Genomic DNA, 24824 nt, shown 5'->3' on the forward strand with positions numbered 1-24824 from the left:
GTGTTTACAGGAAATGTGAACCTGCAGCAGCGTCCCCGAGGAGACCCGGCAGCAGGGCTGGCCCATTTCAGGTCTCCAGCTTTCGGCTCCAGGCTTTTTTGTGGCCTGGTTCGGGGCTGTCCTCATCACCTTGTCCCCTGCACAAAGACAAGCTGGCACGGCTCCTGGCTTGGTTACTTTTGTACTCGTCCCTCTGCATGGATAATGCCATTTTCAATTGGCTTGCATAAGATGTCCCCCAGGTATGCTCCTGGTCACAGCTGTGTCCCCTTTGGCAGACACTGATGTGGCTTGTCAGCTGTGCCACCTCTTGACAAGGGGCGGGTGGCTGGCCAGAGGGAACTGGAGCGGTGCAGCTGGTTCTTTGGGTGTGGCACCTTTCACGCAGCATGGTGACTCTGAGTCCCTCTGACTGCTCAGCAGTGTCCCGCCATGGGGACGCGCCTCCGTGTGTTGCACCCTTCACCTGCTGAGCGACATTTGCATTGTGTCCTGTCTGGGGCTGTTATGAATAAAGCTGCCATGAATGTGCAAGTCTGTGTGTGGCCACGTACATTTCTTTCTCCCGGGTGAATAAATGTCTCGGCGTGGAATCGTGGGGCCATTATGGTGGGTGCATGCTGAACATGTTCAGACACAGCCCAACTGCTTTCCAAAGTGCTCATCCCATCTTAACTCCACCAGCGGTGTGAGAGAGGGCCGGTTCTCCCAAAGCCTCGCCAACCCTTGCTATGGTTGGTCCTTTGTATTCCAGCCATTCTAATAGATGATATGCGTTTGGGAATTTTCAGAGCTGGCTGTTAACCACCACCATTATTAAAAAATAAATTACGTAGGGGCCAGCCCCAAGGGCCTAGTGGTTAAGTTCAGCGCTCTTTGCTTCAGCGGCCCAGGTTTGCTTCCCGAGTGCAGACCTACACCGCTCTGTTAGTGGCCATGCTGTGCTGGCGGCCAACCACATACTAAAAAACAGGATGGTTGGCACAGATGTTAGCTCAGGGCGAATCTTCCTCAGCGTAAATAAATAAATAGTAAACTTCCACTTAAAGAAATTAGAGACAAAAGAGATACTCAAAAGTCATCACATCTTACTTCAGCAGACACTATGAACCAGGGCTTGATCTGTTAAAGTTTGCCTGTGTAGACTTGAGTCTGTAGTCATTACATTGTGAATAGAAAAAAAAAAAAAAGCAAATACCTTTCCAGTATAAAAAACTATTATCCAGCTCAGCAAAGGAGTTGCTCACGTCACCAATGAACATGTGAGGTTCCAACATGCATCTCTGTGGTTTCACTTTTGTTTTACTCATTAGGATACATGAAAATATTAACTAGCATTTGTGTGGGAACCACACTCGTCCATTAGTTGCAAGCATGGCAGGGTACGGATACAAGAGTTCAGCAGAAGTCAACGGAGGGACTTTTCGAGAATAAACTAGCCATGTGAAACTTCTAAGTGTATTGTATATTTTGTATATATTGTAGATTTCATTATTTGTAAAGCATGTGCTCACATCCTTTCTATCAGTAACCTTTATAATAAACATGTATGTGTGTGCGTAAAGAGAGAGAGAGAAATAGACACACACATGTAGGCCCACACGGACTTCCCTAGAAGTCCCTAGGAGTGCCCACCCGTTTCCCAGCACATCACTGCTTTCAGGCAGCAGGGGGCAGGCCTCAGCCTGCCTGTGCGGTGTGCAAGGTGGGAAGCTTGGACGGGCCAGTCTGAGCTCGGGCTCAGGCAGGGGGCCTGAGGCCAGGCTGCCGGGAGGCCAGGAGAGCACGGAGTGCTGAGGGAGCTGCATGTGGGCCTGCGAAAGGTGAGAGGGCCCAGAAACCAGAGACCACTCTGGGGCGTGGCAGCAGCCACAGGCCAGGCTGTCAACCTGCTTACCCAGGCCCGGAGTTGAGCCCCTCCTAGCTTGCGTGCCAAGGGAGAAGGGATCCTCTTGGCATTACCCACTCAGCAATTGGTGACCTGGAGCCTGGCCACCCAGATAAAGGGGACCCAGCCCTGCCAGGGCGCTGGGGATCTGAGGAGCCCTGGCTGCCTCAATCTTCATGGTGCCCCCCATTCTTTCAGCTCCTGCCTGATGCATGCTCCTGGACTGAAGGCCCGCCCTGGCCTGGCCTTGTGGCACTCTCCCAGGTGGGTCCCCTCCCGGGGCAGGGAGCCAACTAGCCATCCTCAGGAAGCTCAGCAGTGCATGGATCACATTCCCAAACTAGACCCCTGCCGGTCTTTCCCCTATGTTGCACCCTCCCCTACTCCTGCCATTCTGTCCTTGGCCAGGCTGGTAGCTCTCCCTCCCAAAGAGCCCCAGTGCCTGTGCTCCTCTCTCCCTCGGTTGCTGCCCTCCCCTTCCAGGCCTGCTCTAGTCCCTTCTCCACACAGCAGCCTGACAGCTACAGTAAAAAGAGCAATCAGATTGTGCCCCTCCCCTGTTTACAACCGTCTGTGGCTCCCCATTGCCTTCAGGGTCAGTCCAGGCCCGCCAGCCTGGGCAATGAGGACAGCCTGAGGTCACTACTGCCTGTGTTCTGGCCTCACCATTCTGCCACCTTGCACATTGCAATGGCTCTAGTCACTCTGACCTACTTAGGGTTCCCAGAACGGGCCCGGCTGGCTCAAGGCTCTGATCATGCAAGTGACTCTCAGGCACGGCCACCCCACCCACCCTACCCTTCTCACCTGTTCTGTCTCCCGGACATCCTGCCCCTGACTTGTCCCCTTGTTTGGTGACACAGGTGGGGCCCGAGGCAGCTTAGTCGGCTCCCGAACGCCATCTGAGGTGGCTGCCAAGAAGCTGCCCTCCTTGCGGAGCAGCCTCCTGGACCTCCTCTGGCTGCACCACAAGGGACACGGCCCAGGAGGGACTTCTTCCTAGGTGTCACCCTCACTGTGCCGGCCACCTCACCTCTCCTACGTGCCTCAGGTCAGCTCTAAAGTCCAGCCTGCCTCTGGGCGTCGTCTCTGTCACCCCATGCGCTCCAGTGGGCCCTCTGCGCTTGACTTGCACATTTAAGGTCCTTTTCATGTATGTGCCTGTGTGCAGCCAGGGGTGCCCCCTTATTCTCCAGCACCCAGAGCGTGCCAGGCACCGTGCTGCTCTGCCTACCTATCATATCACTTCAGCCTGTCACCACTTTGTGAAGCAGAGACAGAGGCTCCAGGAGGGGAAGTAGGTGGCTCAGGGTCCCACAGGGGCTGGTGCTAGTGCTGTTTATTGAGAGACAGAGTGAGGGGTGGGAGCCCGCCGAGGCTGAGGGTGAGGCTGAGGCTGAGGCTGAGGCTGGGGCTGGGGCTGGGGCTGGCAGAAAGTTCTAGGGCTGCCAGGCCAGTGAGGCCAGGGCCAGGGGGAAGCCTGGCAGCTGCAGGGGCAGTGAAGCACTCATCCGGTGACAGCTCCAGGCCTCAGAGCCCGGCTGAACCGTCAAGGCTGGCACTGCCCATGGTGCAGGGACCAGGCCTCATCCCGCTGGGTTGTGGCATCACGGAGGCCCTGGCACTCAGGCCTCGAGGCATGCACCATCAGGTGGTGTGTACATGGGCTCCACGTGGGCCCAGCTGCAGGCCTGCTCATCGGCCCAGGCAAGCAGCTCAGCAGCGCGGTGCAGGAAGACCATGAGCAGGGTGTGTACGTCGCCCTCAGCTGAGTGGGCTGCTTTCGGCTCTTCCTGGAAGTAGCGTCGGAAGAGGCTGCCCAGGCTGTAACCCTTGCAGCTCTGGGCCCGCGTGCCGTGGCTGTGAGCGTGGTCCAGGCCCCGCAGCGCAGGCAGTGTGTCCAGGCAGACGGTGTCCCGGGGCAGGCGGGCACCCAGGCGCCGCAGCTCCGTGCACAGCAGGGGGAAGTCGTAATCAAAGCCGTTGTGGGCCACGAGGCAGATGGGGCTCTCCTGGCGGCTCAGGAAGGCCTGCAGCATCCGTACCACGGCGCTGTCGAAGCCGGCCTTCCCACACCGCGCCAGGCCCTCGCTGCTCAGGCCAGTGATCTCACTGGCCTTGGCGGTGAAGGGGCGCTCCGGGCTCATACACAGCGTGAGCTTGTCCAGGACCCGGGGCAGCACAGGGATGCCGAACTCATCACGCTCTGGGTTCTCCAGAGAGGAGCGGTGGACAGCAAACAGGGATATCTCAGCAATCTCGGGGTCCACACTGGGGAGCCCAGTGGCTTCCAGGTCCAGGAAGACAAAGGTCTCTGCCCGGGGCACCTCGGACATCGTGATGTTCTCACAGGGACAGCAATGCCTAAAGCTGTCAGAGAAAGAGACACAAAGCCTGAAAGCCAAGATGGGGACACCTGGGCCTGACCACCCATAGCCATTCCCACAGCCAAGGCTCCAAAGCCCTCTGGTTCACTTCCTGCCACCCCTATCCCACCTCATGGGACTTTAGGCTCTAGGAGCAGTTTCTAAGACCCACCTTCAGAGAGGCTGCTAAGGGGTCTCCAGAGCTGGGACCCAGTGACCAGGGCCTATTACTTCTGTCCAGGATGAAGCCTCCCAGGGTTCGTCACTCCCTCCATTCTGTCCCCCAGTCCCTCCCTGGCCATCCCCACTACTACCACCTAGTAAACAGCAAAAGGAAGGCCTGATGTGCCCAGACCCCAGCCTGGAGGCCTCTGCCTCCTGCCTCCAGGTACATGGAGGGGAAGTGTGCCAGGTCCATGTCATCAGGGACTTGGGGGTCGGGGTGCAGCCCAGGATGGTAGCTTTATCAAGACATCTTGGCTGGGAGCCTCAGGCATAGCACCCCATGTCTGCACCCCTGGGGTTGGCTGCCAGGAGAGAGGCGTGCAGACACCTGAGAAGGCCCTCACGGTGATCCCTGGCCTCCCCAGCTCAGCCTCCCCGCACCTTCTCCCTGGCACACAGGTGCTGGCCCCAACCCGGCCTCCACCTGCCTCCCGGCTCCCAGCAGCAGTCCTCACCAACCCTGCCACACTAGCTTACCTGCGGCAGGCGCTGGCCGGCTTCCTGGGCTGCTGGGCACCTGTCTCCGCACAGGCTGCTCCAGGCAGCCTTTAATCAGCGGCTGTGGCCCGCCCCCAACCGCCTGTTGGGCAACAAGGCCGCCTGAGGCCGCAGGACCTGTGCAGCCGGCTCGCCGCCGCCCCCTCGCTCACTCACAGCCACTGCGACACACGCCCTGCGTTTACAGACTGGAAAACAGGCTCCCAGGCTGCGGGCTGGCTCCCGATGAGCGTGGCTTGAGCTGAAGGAACATGTCATCACAGGCCCGAGGAAGAAGCCCGAGGCCTCTGCCCAGCCCTGCCTCCAAGCCCCACCAGGGTCAGGCCACAGCAGCTGGGCCTGGTCCACCTGGGTCCGACACCCAGCCTCACGCTTGGGCACCTTCCACAAAGGCAACTAGTCCTCAGGGCGCGGCTCCCTGCCACAGGGACCCGGCTGCCCCTCATGACGCTCAAGTGAGCTCAGGAGCGGGAAAGCGTTGGTCCAGCCGCCTTGCGGGCTCCACTTTCACTAGGAAGGGGAGATAGTATCTGCTTCACAGGTATAATGACCCACAATATCTAAGGAGACTGGAGCATAGGTGCCGGGAAGGAGGAAGGGAGGAGTGAGGGCTGCACAGCGTGTGGGCTTCGGCTGAGCCAATCCTTGCCTTCCGAAGGACAAGCAACGTGAGGGGCGGGGGTAGGAGACCGCGGGTGCAAGAGTGAAGCCCAGCCCCTCCAGCCTGTTTAGGGGCCTATCCAGCCCACCAGGCACAGTCAAGATGGGAGGGAAGCCAGAAGGCCCTCCCTGGTCCAGCAAGCAGGTGGCATCGCCCTAAGGACCTCATTCTGAAGCAAGACATGCCAGCACTCAGTGGAGAGTGCCTGCAGGCCCAGCCTCCGGCGGGGGCACAGAGAGGCAACCAAGATGCTGGATGCAGCCTGCCTGCTGCAGGCCCACCTGAGTCCCTCGGCCTGTAAAACTGTTGGCACACCTGGACAGCGGTGACCTTCAGTCTGTCTGTTCTGCCACCTCCCAAGCAGCCATCTGGGGGATGCCCCAGGCAGGCAACCAGGGCTAGGGGCTCTGGCAGCCTGGGGGAGAGGGGGCCTGATGCCCAGCTCCCAGAAGCCTCCTTGTCTGGAGCACCCACAGGAGACTTGGGGAAGCGAAGGAGCAGGGCAGAGCAGGTACAAGTGAGGTTGGTGGCCAGGGTGGGCCAAGCATTTAGAGGGAGACACCTCCCCCACCCCCCTGGGCCTGTCGCACCTGTTCCCAAGCTTGAAGAGAGGGAGGTGGCTGTGACAGGTGCACTGCTCAGAGAGATACTGGGTCACCCCGGGAAGGCCAGAAAGTAGCTTCCTGGACAACCAGTCAGGCCACCAGCAAGAATTCCCCAGGCTGGTGCCGGAAGCCCTGGAGAGGAAGAAGGGAACACACACCCTGCCCACCCACCAGATCCCAGAGACAGTGGGCGCCAGTGGCCTGGCTGAGGGACTGTGAGGAGTTCTCACATGGGACCCCGAGGCCAGTCACAGGGGAGGAGAGAGCAGGGCAGAGGGCAGGCTCTGGTCACATGTGGCCAGGTATCACAGCAAGGTGGAGACTTCTGGAGCTTGGCATCTGGCAGGGGAAGGAGTGCCCAGAGCAGACAGGGCAGGAGAGGTGCAGGGCCCAGGCCCCGTAGGACAGCAGGAGGTCCTCAGCCAGGCGCACCCAGGCCTAAGGACAGCCAGGATGAGAAGGAGGAGGACGAAGCAGCGGGGCACTACGGCTCCCCCAGCCCAGGCAAGACAGCAGAGGGAAGGAGGCAGTCACTTGGAGCCGTGGAAGCAAAAAGCAGGCTGGAGGCAACTTCGCAGCACCTGGTTTCCTTTCTCTCCAGCTCACACCACCCTGCCCCACCTCTGCCCCCTGACTCCTTCCACCTCCCAAGGAGCCGAAGGCGCCAGGCATTTGGAGGCTGTGCCCAAAGAACACGGGGGCTGTAACTGCTTCTCCTGATGCTGGCTCGGCCCTTCCCGGCTGCCTGTATCTCTGGGTCGGAGCCTCCTGCTCCCAGCCAACTCTGTGCCTTTGTGCAAACCGGCATCGAAGATCTTGTATTTCTGGGTTAGTTCTTCCATTTTGGTGGCTGCAGAGAAAAGAAAAACGTCACCAGCAAAGTGAGTCTAGCGCTTCCTGGCCGAGAAGCAGCAGCTCCCCTCCCGCCCCCAGCCAGGCACGCCCTTCACCGGCTCTCCTCAGGCCCTGGGCACCCCTGCACCTGGCCCTCAAGGGGCTTGCAGCCTGGGGGCCTGACTCCGACTGTGACCCAGAAACTGCCTGAGCCAGGAGCTGCTGAGGGGCCACACTCACCTGCCCACCCCCTACCCCCGAGCCCAAGAGCTGGGGGCTGTTCTGATTTTGACAGTGTGTTCAGTTTTAATTAGACCAGTAACCTGCACACCCAAACAAATCCAATGACATGGGTCTTAGCTGTTCACCCCACCCTGCAGGCAAGTGCTGCCTGGCTTTCAGGGTTGACGGGACATCACCATAACATGCACCTGCCTCTGGAGGTACCAAGTTCAGATAATGGCCATGGGGCACAGAACGCGTGGACTTGAGCTCCCTCCCCCCAGCCCCCACCCTCAGGGGCAGGGCTCTTCTTTTGGGTTCCTTGGCAGCGGTGCCTTAACTTTAGCAGACACCTAGTCCTTCATCCACCAACTTGCCTCCCTCCCTCCGGGTGGTCCTCTCCCCTCCCATATGGCCAACTCATTAACTGGCATGTGGTCCTGCCCATCCCAAGGATGACTGAAGCTCAGGAATCATGGGGTGTGCCTTGGGGTGACGGGCCTCAGGGCGGACTCCTTGCAGAGCTGGGCCCGAGCTCAGCCCACCCAGGCCCAGCCCCAATGAGCCTCCCCTCTGGCCATCAAAGCTCCCGCTGGGGTTGGTTTAGCATGCTTGCCGCCTCCATCGCATTTCTCCACAGATGGGGTTTGCCTAGGTTCCTTTGGGTGTCACCTGCCTTTACGAATCATCAGGTTTTCCCAGCCTCCAGGCCCCCTCCAGCCCCACTCCACTTCTGGGGCTGCCCCCGCCCTGGGTGCTTTGTCAGCTCACTTGTCTCCCTTCATCCTGGGCTCATCTCTACCTACTTGGCTCAGAGCTTGGCTGGGTCTCAGGTCCTAGTCTGGAAGCCCCCGGCCCCCCAAACATTCGAGGCATTACCCTCTGGAGGCTGTGGGCTCTCTGCTACTCTGGACTTCAGGAGGCTGGGTCTGGGGGTGCGTCCTTTGGGTTCCATCTGCTCTGCACCCGGAATCTGGAGACGTCTCCTCAGCTCCGTACACCTGTCTTTCACTGGTCACCCCCGCCTCCATCTTCCCTCCTCTCTCTGGAGAGCCTGGGAGCCGCCAGGACCAGCCTCTGCACCACTTCTCTTCGTCCTCATTTTACTTGTCTCTTTTCTCTCTATTCTTAGATTTGTTGCCTCATTTTGCTTTCTACTCTTTCTCTTGATTTTTTCAACACTTTGGCAACTGTTTTTAACTTCTAAGAGCGTTTGCTTGTTTTTCTCTGTCGGTTTTTCATAGTTTTCTAGGTATGTTTGGACATGATACTGACTATGTCAATTCAAGTTTGTTGGAAAGTTCTCTGAATGCCACATTTGCCCTGCTTTTCTAGGTCTTTCTTCTCCCTTCCATGGTGCTGATCCAGGTTGGGGAGAAGTGGTCTGGGCAGCTGGCACACCGGCCCTGCCCTGCTCTGTCGGAGTCGTCTGTTTCCTGCAGGGCCCCCTTCCAGGAGCTCAGCAGGCAGGCACCAGCCCTCGTGCCACGGAACCTCAGAGGCCAGAAAAGAGGTGGGCTTCCCGCGGGCCACCAGCCACACAAGGAGCCTGGGTGTGCCATTCACGTCAATTGTTTTCTTCACAAGAGAGCAGGCTAGGGTCTCACTGGGAGCACCAATCCGTACACACCTGCTGTGCTTGTGCCCTCTGCCTCTGGCCCATCCGCCACTGCCCTCTCCCTAGGGCTGCCAGCCACATGGCCCTGGGACTGTGACAGTTCCACCAGGCAGACTGGCTCCTCCGCTGCTCGCTCAGGCTGTCCTCTTGGCTGTGGCTTTCTCCATTCATTGTATCCAGTAAGTTGCTCCCATCCACTCTCTAGGTTCCAGAAACCTGTGATCATCTTTCCACGTCAGTGCCATCAACTCCCCTTCAGCACTGAGGGGGTTGCTTCGTTTTCAAAATGCATCAATATTTTCATGGTACTGGGGTCTCTAGAGGCCTGGGAGGCAAATGGGGCTTCAGGTCCACCCAATCAAGATGGTGACTGGTGAATGACAATGGGATGAGCTGGCCACCCACGTCGCCAAGGCCCTCCTTGTGCACTCGAGGCCCAGGCTCTGAACACAGGCCCAGGAGGCACAACCAGCCCCTCACACCAAGTCCCTCACTTCAGATGTGGGGACATGCGACCAACACAGCCTGGCTACTGGCACCCAGATTGGTGGCCTAGCTTCTTATTCCGGGAGGGGAAGTAGCACAGACTCACAGACCTTCAACAGTGGAAGGGCTTGAGGAGGTTGGTCATGGAGACCAAGGCCCTCCATTTGCTAGGTGGGAACAAGGGAAGTGCAAAGGCCGTTCCGATTGGCCCTTGGTGTGGAGTTGGCATGGATCGCTTCTCTGGCAGGTCTACAGCCCAAGAACTCATCTCAAACAAAATCCAGAAGCTGCATTGACAGCAGCAGTGCCGGAGGGCTGGTGAGGCCAGCTGCCCCCACAGGCCCTGCCCGCTCTGAGCAGAAGGCAGCCACCACCATTTGGGGTACGCTTTCCCTTGCGACCCTCCAGACCCACGGAGGCGGCTGGGAGCTCCAGGGCAAGCAGGTGCTTCTCTGCACGCAGAGCACAGAGGGGCAGAGGTGGGGAGGGAGCAGTTCCCAGAGCCTAGACGTAAACTGCCTGTCTAAAGGTAAGACTTGCCAGCAGTGCTGTGATCACAGGTGAGACGGCACACGGTGAAGCCCATTGACGACCATTACTATACTAACGATAACATGGATTACAAGCATTTTACTAACAGCAATTATATACACTGGGGGTGAGAGTCACAATGACAGTGGTGATCAGAATAAACGTTATGATAAATTTTAGAATCGAGGATTCTGTTGCAGCTCAATCAGAAAAAGAGACTCCTGAGTGCCAGGTCTACATGTGGCAAGTGTGTGTGCCAAAGCCAAGAGCAGCGAGAAAGCTGGCCGCCCGAGGAGAGGGCTGGCTGGAGAGTCCCCACAAGGACAGCCCTCCGAAGGGAGGCCGCAAAGCTCTGTGACCTAAAGGCACTCCTTGGGGCTGCACTGGGGGGACACACTCACAGGTAAATGCGTTAGTTGCTGCTGCTGAGGCGGAGGACAAGAGGTGGGGCAGACAACAGACGAACCAAAAAGGGGGGCAGGAGAGGCTGGGGCTGAGACGCCCGCAAGGGCTGTGCAAAGCTCCGCCTGTCCTGGGACTCGCAAAGGCCCCGCGCACGCCTGGTGCTGTGCAGACGCCGGCAGAGGCCTGAGTAGGCCCTGAGCCGTTGCCTCTGGCTGACCTTGAGGCTGAGAGCAAGCAGGAAGTGAAGGGGAAGGAAGAGTCGTCAACTGTCTGGGCGGGTGTTGATGAGAAACATGAAGCTACCCATCCCAGAAGCTCAAAAAACTCCAAATGGGAGAAACTCAAAGCAATCCACACAGACGTATTATAATCAAACTGTCAAAAGCCAAAGCCCCAGAGGATCTTGGAAGGAGGAGAGGAAAGGGACTAGTTCCAATGGCCCGCAAAGTCTTAAACAGCTGTCACCTGGCCCTTTACGCAGAAAGTTTGCCGACCTCAGCTACATGCAGTGAAAATGAACAAGTTACAGACATATAAGTGGTAGACAAACCTCAGAGACGTAATTGTCACCACATCAGAAGAGCAGTTAGCGGGGGCAGGAGGAGGCATGTGGGGCTGCCCAGGGGGCTAGGCAGGTCCTATTTCTTGGCCTGGGTCGTGGTTACACAGCCTTCGCTTTAAAATCATTTGAAATGATGAAAGGGGGCTTGCAGTGGCACAGCGAAAATCTCCAACTATTTCATGATTCTATCCCTGGGAATTGAGACTCCTCCCTAAAGGCTATTTTTCTTTTTTTAAAAAAAATCTTGTCTGAAAGTCTATTCCCTTAATAAAAAATAAACTTACTCAAAAAAAAGGATAAATAAGAACTAAAGTCAGACACAGTTCTGCCCCATCCAATAGCGGAAATGTGGGAGGGATCAAACCCAGCCCTGAGGCGGCTCCAGGGAGACGGCCACTGGCCGGCCCTACAAGCAGTGATGAGCTGATGGCGTGGGGAACCCCGTCCTAAGGGCGCAGTCTCAGACGGGAACGTGCTTCATTGTCTAAACATGTTCACTGCACCCTTTCGTAAAGACTGACAATCGGGGGGCGGGCACCTAAGTAATACATGTTCACTGGGGAACATCTGAAGACCACAGAGCAGGACGAAGAACACAAGATGAACAAAGCGCCTCTGATTCCAACACAGAGGAAATCACCACCTCCGCGCTGGCTCGCTGCGGCAGGGGCTCCCCCAGTTTCCTCCTTTAGGACGGCAAGATCAGACCGCGAACTCCAACCTGCACTTTCCCTTTGACATTCCGTAACATGCACTTCCTCACATCATCAGAACCAACTTCTGAAACAACAAATACGACCTTGCCATACACATAACACCAGTCTTTACCCAAGCCTTACCCAACGGGAAAACTGTGGGTTGTTTCCATTTTTCACTATTGCAAATCCTGCGACAGAATTATGCAGAATAGTAAAAAACAGAAAATGACCTATGGCTCAGTAATAGAAAACGTTCAGCAAATTATAGCAAACTAAAAACGTTACCTCAAGAACATGGGAAAATGCTTGAAATGAGGTCCAAGACAAAGAACATAAAAGTGCACATGTTGTGATGACAGAACTTATACAAAGAAATAAAAAATGAGAGGAAAGAGAATAGAGGGAAATGGACCAAAACCTTCACCCCGACCGTCTCTGGGCCACCAGGTTATAGACTTTTTATTTGACTTCTGTACGTCTTTGGGTTACCCCAATTTTCTATAATTAATATTTTTATCTTATAATGTCAAAAACATTTTTTCAAGGGAAAAAGAATGAAGTAAAGGACCAGTCCCCAAATGCTCCCCAAATGCTGGTAGAGCACAGAAGGAGCCCACGCATGAGACAGGCACTAAGCCAAGGCGCACTGGGACAGCCCCGGCCCTGACCACAGAGGCGGCGACCACATACCTAGACTCATCCCAGAGCTGCTGCCCCAAAAGATCTGCTCACCCTGCTGCTGCTTCACCATCTCCATGGCTTCCGCCCAGGTGCCAGTGACCTCCGTGACCGCTTTCAACAGCTGGGAGCAAGGGAGGGAGGAAGAGGCTGTGTGGACATTAAATGCTGGTGGTCTGACCCACAGAAAGCGTCTCCTCCTTCCCACACAGGTTCCCACTGAGCCTTTGACCATGTGACATTCACCCCCAAGGACAGTCCACGCACGGTGAGGGCAGGACTCCTAGCTAGCTGGCGAGTCACCAATCAGAGTTCTCCAACCTAACTCCCTCCTAGCCCAGCGGGGATGCCACACTGTCACATGCCCATCCCACACTGGTAGCCAAGCAAAGTCAGTGGCATGATGGGAAAATGGATGTTCCAAGATAAAAGGGCCTTTCTGATGGGAGAAGACTGTACCCTAACTTGCCCTGCTGGTAAATCGCAAAGGACAGGCTGGTCAGGGTTTGGAAGCCCAGGAGCTTTTCTGTTAAAAAACCACGACAAACATCGTGGAAGCCCTGAGCCAATGTCAGAGGTCCACATGTGGCAACTGTACTCATAACCATAACCAAACCCAGCGTGGGGGCCTCAGGGGGGCATCAACATCAGCCCTCATCCCCTCCATGACACCAGGAGAAGTGCCTGCCCCTAGCTGCCCGAGGTCCCAGGGTGAGGGCCAGAGCCCAGAGGCCATAGCCCACCGGTGCTACCCACTTGCAGGGAGTCTGGGCCAAGCCCCTCCCAGTCCCATCCCAGCCCTTGGGTCCCTTGCTGGGGGCTGCAGTGACAGCTGAGAGGGAGGGGGAGAGGGAGAGGAGAGGATGAGTCTTACCTGGTTGCACGATGTCAGAGCCTGGTACACGGCCCGGACGATGGGGCCACATGGGTGGAGGTAGGGACCTGGGCGCCGGCAGCACTCAGCCAGCTCATCGTCGTAGACTTGGAGGAAAGCCACGATGAGCTGGTGGAAGTCAGAGATGACCAGGCGCAGCTTCTGGTCCAGGGTGCTGGCGTCAGCCCCGCTCACCTCGGCCCCTTGCTTGTGCTGCACAAAGCACGGCAAAGCCAGAGGTGGAGAGTCCCTCAAGGTTGCCCTTCCTGTCCCTGTGGCACCAGCTCCCTAACCCTCTTCAAGGGGCAGGGTCTGCTGGCCATGCCATGCTTTCGCAAACCAGGAGACATAAGACCAGAGACAGAAAAGAGCAACTCGGCTTTGAACTGCCTGTGTCAGCCTCCGTCTCCTCCTCAGGAAAATAAGGATGCCAGGCCAAGGGCTGCTGGGAGAGCCAGAAGCAAGAAAGCGCGGGAAAGCCCAGAGCTTGGGGCCTGGTGCACAGCCTGGCCCAGGCCGATCCTTTCTGTTCTTCGGAAAGCCTCCAGGCTCCTGGCCAGAGCCTGTCTGCCCTTCATGCGGGCTGACACCCATCACACTGTAGAACCCGTCGGGCCCTGCACACACACCACCTCACTTATGCCTCATGACATACCCATTGTAAAGATGGGGCACCTGAGGCTGGAGGAGGTGACGTTCTTTGCCCTAGGACATACACCGGAGTCCCTGCAGGCAGGCCCTCGTCTCCAAGCTCTGTAGCCCCCCACGTGCTGGTGCCCTCACCTCTACCCTGAGTGCCTGCAGCTTAACAGTGCTCTCCTGCAGCTGCCTGACCAGCTCCACCACCTTCTCCTCCGACTCAACAGAGGGGCTGACCCTGCAGGGAGAGAAGGGGGGACACTTCCAGCTCTGTGCCATCACGAGCTTTGGGGCACCTACGGGTCACACGTGGAAGGGTGTGCCCCAGGTACCAGAACCAAGCAGGGCACGTACCTCTGCCAATCGTCACTTTGCTCGTCAAGGAGAGGCTGCATGTCCAGGGGCCACGGGTCACACTCGGGGCTCAGGAGCATCTGCAGGTGGGGGCTGGAGAAGAGCTCCCCCAGCAGCACCTCATTTTTCTCCCTGGTGTCTTCAAAGTGCTCCCTCGCACTGCAAAGACAGCCCCAGGGCCATGCTGTCATGGGACAGAGCACAGCCTCCGGGGACCAAGCCAGCAGCCTAGCTGAGGCCCCTGGTGAGGGAGCTCTCAGTCCCATAGGGGAGACCCAAGAAGCAAAACAAGACTGGGTGGAGAGGCCGAGCGAAGGTGCCTCCTCCAGGCCCTGTATGCTTCGGCAGCCAGAGCCGAGCCCGCTGGAAGAGCCCGTCCGCCTGCAGGGCCCCAGCACCACACCTGCACACAGACAGCTCCTGGGCCAGTAGGCAGCTGCTGCCACCACAGCGAGGAATAAAACCCCAGCTGGAGATGTGCCTGGTGGCAGGCCGAGGTGCCCAGCAGGCCCCCTACCCCCCCCCAGCTCCAGCCAGAGGACCAAGGGCACCCGCCACCTGTTGTATGGAGGGCCCATCCCAAGCCTTCACCTGGAACATCCGATGGTCAAGCTCCGGATCACGTCCAGCAGCTGGTCCAGGAAGTACAGCTGCTTCTGGGCACAAGCCCGGCCCTGGGCAGGGAAAGCCAGATGCATCCACTGGCCAGGCATGCCAGGTGCCCCTGCCCGACATCCTACCCTGCTGGGGCTAGTGAAAAGGAGGGGCCTGAGCCGACAGCTCCTTGGTCCCTGCCCAGCAGCATCTAGGACTGACTGGGGGACTGTGGCCTCAGGGGCTGCCACCAATGAGCGCTCCCTGCCCGAGCCCAGCCCCGGGCTGCAATGATGCCTGGGACCACTCTCTGGAAAGTGGCAAGTACCACAGAAATAGATGGGAGCGTGTGCTCATCACACATCCTACAGCACCGCCTCTTGGGTGGGAATGCGGAGCACGGCAGAGCCGGCTGAAGGCAGAACACAGCCCACAGGGACCCGATGGTGGCCCGTTCCACAGGAACACCTCCAGGAGGAGGCCTGTTCTTGGCAATCCACCCTCCGCAGCCAGGAATGGACAAAGCTGACCAGCACAGCAAGACGAGGCCATGCAGGGGGACTGCACCGACCGTGCTCCTCTCCAAAGGGGCTGCCTGGCCAAGAGCTGAAGGGTTCAGAACTACAGCTCCCTTCTCCTTCCAGAAAGTGGAGGAGGCTCGCAGCCGATCCCCAGGACCCAAACACTAATGACCTGAGAGGGCTAGCCTGCTCAAGAGAGGCCCGTGTGAGCAGGGGTGCTGGAAAGAAAGCTGGGCCTCTCTCTCCACTTTAGCCCCTCGGTGCCCCTGCCCTGACACATCCCCTATTCCGAGAAACGTACCAGAATGACTCACTCAGCCAGCCTTGCTGGCACCTTAACTATAAAACCCTCCAAGAAGCATCTGCACTTAAAGTGTGCGTGGAAGGCACAAGCTGAAGTGAAAGGGCCAAGAGGCTCCTAGTGGCATTTCAGGCCAGGTAGCCCTGGGTAGGGAGAAGACTTGGGGAAAGGAGTGCGCTCTGCTATAATGTTTGCAGCTTGGTTCCCTGTCCACAGGTGCTGGGCCTCATGGCTACAGCTGCCTGGCACTCCCGGCAAACCTGGCTCTTGGCTGTGTGGCCACATCAACAAGACCAGTGTCTCTGGAAGCTTCTGACATCTCCATCTCCATGCCCTCAGCCTGCCACTGGCTGCATGGGCCTCATCACTACCTCCTGTTGACTCATCCTCCCCTTCTGCCCAAGGCGCTCTAAGCCTGAGTGACACACTTCAAGGGCAGCCTGGGAGCAGGAGGGGGGGTATGGGACACTGTCAACTCAGGGGACAGCCCAGACAGAAACATGAGAGCAGCTGTCACTCAGGATCTCACAAAGCCTTGACCAGTGGCCACGGCTGGGACACCCTGCCTGCTGTCCCCTCCTCAGCATAGATTCAGCTCCGATAGCGCCCCCCTCCCCATGCCCAGGAAGGGGTAGGTGCCCCTGCTCAGGGCTCTGCCAACCATGGGGTGGGGCTGGGACAGTGGCACTGACCCCACCAGGCAGTTCTGGGCTGAGCGACCCCCTGAGCTCCCCAGGCCACAGGCCCAGACCACAGAGGTCCTCTGTGGGTCATCAGGGCCCAGTCCCTCTAAGACCCAAGAGTCCCCACGCTGGACTGCAGCCACATCCCTGAAGCCCGTCCATAGCCTCTACTGGTCCAGGAGCAGCACAGGAGAGAGGCCTCATCCCATCTGTCTCCCCTCTGCTCCCTGGCAAAGGGCCTGACCCAACAAGGACACTTGGAAAGGTCTGCCGAGTGAATCCACGAAGCCCCAGACCTTTCCACGCTCCGGCTGGGACTCCCTCCCCTAGCTCCCACTCCAATCCCTCCAGCAGCAAACCCAGTGGGCCTGGCCCAATCTGGTTGCTTCCGCCTACTGTTGCCTCCACTACCACACCCTGCTAAGCTAGTACCCAAGGGCTGGGCACAGCTGCAGCCCGCCGACGGGTCTCTACCCAGCCACCTCTTTCACGCCATGGCCATGGTTGTCTCCACACTGCTTAAGGAAAACTCTAGTGACCACCCACTACAATGACAAGAGCACCCTAAGGCCTCCCCTGGCCTACCGCATCCCACATGGCCTGCCCCTGAGCTCTCCTCCAGCCAAACCAGCCCGCTGGCTATTTCTGGAACGGGCCAAGTACACGCCACCTCAGGGCTGTTCTCCGTTCTTTAGCCTGAAGCACTCCCTCAGATATGTTCTTTTCATTCAGCTGTGCTGGTATTTTTTACTGCAAAACAATGCACGCACCGTGAATTCCCCCTTTCTAAATGTACAGTTCAGTGGTTGTTGGCATAGTCCCAGAGCTGCGCAGCCATCGCCACTACGTAGGTCCAGGACATTTCCATCACCTCTAAAACAAACCCCATCCCCATTAGCCATCACTCCCCATAACCCCACCCCGGCCCCTGGCAGCCACTCATCTCCTTTCTGTCACTGCATTTGCCTCTTCCGGACCTGTCATAGAAATGGAATCATGCAATATGTGGTCTTTTGTGTCTGGCTTCTTTCACTCGGCATGTTTTCAAGGTCTATCCACATTGTAGCACGTATTGGTAATTTGTTCTTTTAACTGTTAATTAGTTTATCCATTTGCCAGTTGATGGAAATTTGGGTGGCTTCTATTTGGGGGCTAGCAAGTGTAATACTTCCTGTTCCTGTACAAATTTCCGCGTGGACAGACGTTTTCAGCTCTCTTGGGGACAGAGCTCAGAGTGGAAGCACTGGGTCAGTCCACGCCGACTCTTTTGAGGGACCGCCTGACTGTCTCCCACAGCAGCTGCCCCGGTGCACATCCCTGCCTGCCGGTAGGAGGGCTCCGATCTCCTCATCCTCACTAGTGCTTCCTAGTTGCCTTTTTGTTAGTAGACATCCTAGTGTGTATGAAGCGGCATTTCATCAAGGTTTAGATTTGCATTTCCCTGATGACTAGTGATGGTGACTATCTTCATGCACTTATTGGCCATTTGTTTGGAGAAAAGTCTATTCAGATCCTTTGTCCATTTTTGAGTTGGGTTCTTTGTCTTTTCATTATTGAGTTGTAAGGGTTCTTTACAGATTCTGGATACTAGATCCTTACCAGCTATATGACTGACAAAGATTCTCTCTACTTTCTTAACAGTGACCTTTGAAGCACCAAAGTGTTTCATTTTAAGGAAATCCAACTCACCTATTTTTTCTTTTGTTGCTTGTGCTTCAAAATGATGACTTTTTAAAAGTATCGTTATAAACTCATGGATTTAAACATACATGAAGGGCCTCAGTCTACTGCACTCAATGTCCTTACAGTACAAGCATCGTCCCCACAACGTCCCCTCTTTGGCCAGTGAGGGCTTCTATTGCTAGCTGCCTCCTGAGTCCTTTGGACATGACCAGAGGTCTTGGATGGCTGCCTTGCTGTCTGGTGTGACAAGGTGTCCCTGATTCAACTGGTACATTTCCTGCCCCAAGCCTGTGTTACAACTGGGGTGTCACTGTTCTCAGCCTCTTCAGGGGACAAAGCAAAGCAATGCACATATATACATACACACACATATTTTTAGGTAAAATATATTAGGCGCTCATGCTGACATTCCCTATTCCAATTCCAAACTACATGGTTTGATTTTGACCAAACTTAATAATCTTACTCCCATATCTCCTTTCTCTTGTGCCCCGACTCCCAGTTCTCAATAATGCCAACGTAAATTCTTCTTTTGCTTTTATTTCTTATTCCTTAAAATGGAATGAAGTACTGATCCATGCTCCAACATGGATGGCGCCTGAGAGTATTGTGCCAAGTGAAGAAGCAAGTCACAAAAGGCCACACAGCGTGTGCCTCCATTGCTGTGGAACAGAGACAGGAGAGCAGGGATTGCCAGTGCCTGCTTCAAGGGCAGGGCACCTCCTTTTAGGGTGACGAAAATATTCCAGAACTAGACAGAGGTGATGGTTGTACAACATCAGGAATGTAGTAAATGTCACTGAATTTTATGCTTTAAAATGGCTTAAAAATTGGGAAGATGGAGAAGAGAGTTCTGGAAATGGAAGGTGATGGTGGTTGCACAACACTGTGAATGTGCTTAATGTCACTGACTGTACACTTACACGTGGTTCAGATGGTAAATTTTATGTTGCATATTTTATCATAATAAAAACATGTTAAAAAAAAAAAGAGCAGGCTTCCCTCAGGGCCTGCCGGGAAATATTTGAAAAATGGTTAAAATAGTAAATTTTATACTATGTGCATTTTACCACAATAAAAAATTTTTAATAAAAACTAAGGGAAAGGTTACAGCTCCGGGTAAGATAGAGGGACCATCGTCCTCTCCCACCGAACGCCCACCCCTCAGAGCAGGCCAGAACACACGTGGCAGGCGTCTGCAGTCTCGGAAAAGTCATTGTGAGCAGGTGTGTCAGGGAGGCAGACCCGAAGCCGCAGTTTCCGCTCAGACGGGCAGTGATACACCGTGTTCTCTCCTCCACTCTCCCCAGCCCTGCACTCTGCTCAGCCCAAACTCAAAAGGGAGCATGGTGGTACAGATGGCAAGCTCCAGAAAAGGGAACCCTGAGCGCTCAGAGACACTGGGAGAAATCCTCGGCCTTTCTTCTCTCCCTCTTCTCTGTTCTCTCAGACCCCAGGCAATATCATGGCGGGAGTGGCAGCAGCAACAAAGGTGGAATGAACACTCTGAGGACAGGAGACCTTCCTCTCCATTCATGGAGCTATGGGGCCAAACCCTGTGACTGCTTCTTCTCCTCCATTCTCCTACAGCTGTGGTGCAGTCACAGACATGGGTGGTTTATGGCTGGAGGATGGAAAAGGAGAGCCCCTTTCCCCAGGAACCAGCGAGTATCAAAGAGATGACATGGAGGGAAGAGCTTGGGAAAGTGACCCGTAAATCCGTTTATGAACACCTGGGCTCACCCCAACCTGTGCAAGGGTGAATCTGGTCTTGGTGAGCATACCTAAGACTTCGATTACTAAACCAGGGGAGAGACCAGTGCTGCCCAGGTCCCAGCCAGACCACTGGGTGGCGCACATGCAGGACGGGCCTGAATAGCGGCACAAAGGCTGTGGAAATAGACCTGACGCTGGGACCACAGGCTAGAGAAGAGGGCTGGACTCGTAGCTTAAACTTAACCAGGTTAAGTGCCTGCTAAAACACAAATTATCAACATTCTCCATAAAATTTAACAAGACTCAGAGTCAAAGTAATAGTCAAAATGTCCAGGACGCAATCCAAAATTACTTGGCACATGAAGAACCATGAAAATCTGAACTTGCATGAAAAAAAGACAATCAACAGACACCAATGGCAAGATGGCACAGACACTAGAATTACTTGACAAATTTAAAGCAATCATTATAAAAAAGCTGAATAAGTAATAAACACTCTTGAAACAAAAGTTAAAATAGACAGCATCAGCAAAGAAACAGAAAATACTTTTTTTAAGAAACCACATGGAAATTTTAGAACAGGAAAACAGAATAACTAAAATAAAAAACTCACTGAGGGACTCAACAGCAAAATGGAGGGGACAGAGGAAAGAATCAGTGAACTTGAAAACAGATTAACAGAAACTATCCAATATGAGCGACAGAAAAAAGATTGAAAAAAAAATTAAGAGCCTCATAGATTTGTGGTACAATAACAAAAGGCTTACTGTGTGTGTCATACGAGGCCCAAAAAGAGAGGAGAAAAGCATGTAGGCTGAAAAAATATTTGAAGGAATAATGGCTGAAAACTTCCCAAGTCTGACAAAAGACACAAACTTACAGATTTGAGAAGCTGAACGAATCCAAACAGGACAAACTCAAAGAAATCTCCCCATAAATGTATAATCAAATTACTGAAAACTAATGGCAATGAACACGATTTCAAAGTAGCGGAAAAAAAACAACGTATGACCCATAGAGGGAAAATGATGCAAATGACTGCAGATTTCTCATTGGAATCCATGGAGAAAGAAGAAATTCCACCCCAGAATTCTGTATCAGTGAAAATATCCATCAATAATGAAGGGGAACTAGACATACTCAAATGAAATCTAAGAGAATTTGGAACTACTTCTAAAGGGAATTGCTAAAGGCAGTTCTTCAGACAGAAGTGAAATATTCCAAAAGGAAACTTGGTACGTCACAAATGAAGGAAGCATAGCATAAAGGACAAAACCACATGATCATCTCAGTAGATGCAGGGAAAACATTTGACAAAATCAAACACCCTTCATGATAAAAAACACTTAATCTAGGAATAGAACGGAACATCCTCAACCTGATAAAGAGCATCTGTGAAAAACCCACAGCTATCTTCAATGGTGAAAATCAGATGTTTTCCCTTCTTAGATGAGGAACAAGGGCAAGGATGCCCAGTCTTGCCACTTCTATTTAACATTACACTGAAGGTGCCAGCCAGAGCATTTGGGCAAGAAAAAGAAATAAAAGGCATACAAATTGGAAAGGCAGACATAAATCTATATCTGTTTGCAGATGACACAATCTTTTATAGAGAAAATCCTAAGGAATCCACTAAAAAACTATTCAAACTAATAAACAAGTTTAGTGAGGTGGCAGGATACAAGAGCAATATGCAAAAATCAATTGTATTTCCACACACTAGCAATGAACAATACAAAAATGAAATTAAGAAAACAATTCTATTTACTGTACCACCATAAAGAATAAAATACTTAGGAATAAATTTAACAAAAGAAGTACAAGACTTGTACACTGAAAGCTACCAAACATCTTTGAAAGAAATGAAAGAAAACCTAAATAAATGGAAAGACAGCCTATGTTCATGGATAGGAAGATGTAACACTGTTGATGGCAATACTCCCCAAAGTGACCTACAGATTCAACGCAATCTTCATCAAAATCCCAGTTGGCTTTTTTGTAGAAATTGACAAGCTGATTCTAAAATTCATATGGAAATTCAAGGGACCCAGAATAGCTAAAACAATCTTAAAAAAGAGCACAGTTGGAGGATTTACACGTCACAACTTACTACAAAGCTACAGTAATCATGACAATGTAGTACTGGCATAAGGACAGACATATAGGTCAATGGAGTAGAATAGAGAATATAGAAATAAACCCTCACATTTACAGTTAGTTGATTTTCAACAAGGGTGCCAAAACAATTCAATGAGGAAAGAACAGCCTTTTCAATAAATGGTGCTGTGACAACCAGACAGCAACATGCAAAAGAATGAGGTTGGACGCACACATTACACCATACGTAAAACTAACTCTAAATGGATCAAAGACCTAAATGTAAGAGGTAAAATTATAAAACTCTTGGAAGAAAACATAGGTGCCAATCTTCACAGCTTTGAATTTGGTGATGGATTCTTAGATAGGACACCAAAAGCACAAACAATAAAAAGAAAATTAAATAAATTGGACTTCATCAAAACTAAAAACTTTTGTGCTCCAAAGGATACATCAAGAAAGTGAAAAGGCAATCCACAGAATGAGAGAAAATATTTGTAAATCAAATATCTGATGTGACTTGTATCCAGAATATATAAAGAATTCTTACAACTCAACAATAAAAAAACAACCCAAATAAAAAGTGGGCAAAAGAACTGAATAGAGACATTTCTCCTAATAAGATGCACAGATGGCCAATAAGAACATGAACAGCTGCTCAGCATCATTAGTCATCAGGGAAATGTAAATTAAAACCACAGTGAGATAGCCCTTCACACCCACCAGGATGGCTGGAATCAAAAAGATGGACAATAACAATGGTTGGTGAGGAAGTGGAGACATTGGACCCCTCAACGTTGCTGGTGGGAACATAAAATGGCGCAGCCACTTTGGAAAACAGTTTGGTGATTCCTCAAAAAGTTAAATGTAGAGTTATTACATGCCCCATCAACTCCACTCCTAGCTATATACCCAAGAGAAGCGAAAACACATCTTCAGTCAAAAACACATATGGGAACATTCATAGCAATGTTATTTATAATAGTCAAAATGTGGAAACATTTATTTCAAAATTTAAAAAAAAATTTAGAGTTTCTTTGATGCGGAGGTAAATTAGGGCCACCTCTGTACAGAAACTGGTGGCAGGGAGCAACTGGGGGAAAGGGTGTGGGCTCGGAAGCCAGGGCCTGGGGTTGAGCCCAGGTTCTGTCACTGGGTGACCTCCACTGTGAAATGGGGCTAAGACAAGTACCTACCGCCAAGGGTGGGTGTGACAGTTACTGGCATGTAAAGTACTTACTACAGTGCCAGTGTGTATGAAGTCATCGACCAAGGACAGGATGCACTCTCTTGTCCCTTTGGTCATCATAAGCCAGGGATGTTCCTTGGCCTCCTCAGCCACCCTCCCACCTCAGCCCTAGGGATGGCTGGAGTCTACCCAAGGGAATCCTATGGGTTCCTGCCACAGGGGGCTAAAGAGCAGGGGCTGGAGATGCTGGCTCCCAGGCCTCAGGCAAGAAACCCCTCCCATCCCCACCTCAGCCTCACCAAGGCCCCAGGCCCATGGGGACAGAGACGGCCCTCTCTTACCTTCAGGAGCTCCTGGTCATCCGGCCCACATAACATCAGCTCATGGCCTAATTTCACCATCTCTGTCAGAACACAAGGATCCTGTTACTGCAGACACTGTGCACCCAGAGGGTACACAAACATGCAGGGTGCCAAGCACTTCCCTGGGGAGGGTGCTCCTACTCCAGTGTAGGCAGGCCCAGTGCCCACGAGGCAGGGTCAGGCCGACAAGCAGGCAGGTGGACGACACATCCAGGTGTCAGGACTGCCTCTTGCTGAATGACCTGCACCGGGTCAGTGCCCCTCTCTGGGCGTCAGTTTCCTCGCCTGAAAATAAGGGGTTGCATCCCATGCTCTTCCATAGAGAACTCTGGCTTCTAGAGAAACCAGCCAACTACCTGAGGAACCAGCAGAGGTGAGAGAACCTCCCAAACATGCTGTGGGCTGCCCTTCCAGAGGTTGCCGGCAACACTAGGAGGTGGGCCTCAGCTCCATTTTACAGATTGGGAAACTCAGTCCTTTCAGGGTGCAGGAATTGCCCAGCCACATCTTCCAGGGTGCCCTGGGCGCTTCCTGAGTAACCATCTGGTATACAGAGAAAGGGCAGGGCTTGGAACCAGAAAGCCTGGGGTCAATGCCGGCTCTGCACCCCCCACCTAGCCCGGCGGCAACACCCTACCCCTCACAGGCATAATTCTGGCATCTAATTTGGAAGGGCTGGAGCAGGAAGCAAGCAGAGCGTTCACGTGAAAGCATCTGTAATCCTAGAAATGCTGTACAAATGCAGTTATAGCCCCAAGCACACCTGCTCTGCCCACAGCCCTTCACCCCAAATCCTTCTGTCCTCCCTGAGCCCTCTCTCACTTAGCCCACATCGAAGGCTCAGTGCTCCATCACTCCTCTCCCTGGCCTCCTTGCTGCCCGTCAGAGCTGCCTACCTCAGAACCTTCGCGCTCGCTACTCTCCCACCCCGGACACTCTTCTTCCTGCTATCTGCCAGGCTCGCTCCCTCCCTTCCTGCAAGTCTGTTTAACCCTGCGGCCTTCCTCAGCTGTCTGGTGTCAACAGTACCACCCTTCCCCCGGCCCACCCAGGCACCCCTCTGCCCTCCCCTGGCTTTCTGGATGGTGCTGCCTTCTTCATTTATCCCGTCTCTCCCAGCGCACAGAAGCTCTATGAGAGCAGCAGCACCAGCCCTGAGCCAGGACGGGGGGCACCACGGGCACTCCACAGACACTTGTCACATGAATTCAGGCATGCTCACCCCTTACTCGTCCCGGGTTCTACCACTTACACTCTTTAACAAGCATTCATGTCTACCACCTGCTCTGACACTCCGTGCACTCCCACGAGCAAGGGTGAGGTTATCACCCACACGTTACAGAAGAGGAAACTGAGGCTGCGAATGGCAAGGTCAAGGCTGTGACTGGGCTAAGGGCCAGGGCTGGCAGCTGTGCATGTGTGTACTGGAGGACTCAGGTGTGGTCTGACGGTCAGGCTCGCTCGGCCTTGACGTGGTCCCATCAGCAGGAAAGTGTTGGACATAATGGCGCCGGGGAGAAGGGCAGCATTTCTG

General features: G+C 53.9%; 1 protein-coding gene across 19 annotated transcripts in view; it reads right to left on the bottom strand.

The window, feature by feature from the left end:
* Positions 1–3210: 3210 nt before the first annotated feature.
* LOC103545070 (three prime repair exonuclease 2) overlaps positions 3211–24824 on the bottom strand; it is a 46863-nt gene continuing 25249 nt past the window's right edge. For 9 of the 19 annotated variants that reach the window (XM_070604835.1, XM_070604848.1, XM_070604849.1 and 6 more), the window contains 8 exons: positions 23270–23331; positions 14736–14818; positions 14145–14303; positions 13935–14028; positions 13152–13364; positions 12290–12401; positions 4957–7093; positions 3211–4258 (listed from right to left, as the gene is read on the bottom strand). In XM_070604835.1, coding sequence (XP_070460936.1) covers positions 6846–7093; positions 12290–12401; positions 13152–13364; positions 13935–14028; positions 14145–14303; positions 14736–14818; positions 23270–23331 — 971 coding nt within the window. In that variant the 3' untranslated portion in view covers positions 3211–4258; positions 4957–6845. Of the gene's footprint in view, positions 4259–4956; positions 7094–12289; positions 12402–13151; positions 13365–13934; positions 14029–14144; positions 14304–14735; positions 14819–23269; positions 23332–24824 lie in introns of those variants that run through there. The other 10 variants (XM_070604840.1, XM_070604851.1, XM_070604845.1 and 7 more) reach the window with 5 other exon arrangements.

The sequence above is a fragment of the Equus przewalskii genome, chromosome X, assembly GCF_037783145.1.
Source record: "Equus przewalskii isolate Varuska chromosome X, EquPr2, whole genome shotgun sequence".
NCBI lineage: Eukaryota > Metazoa > Chordata > Mammalia > Perissodactyla > Equidae > Equus > Equus przewalskii.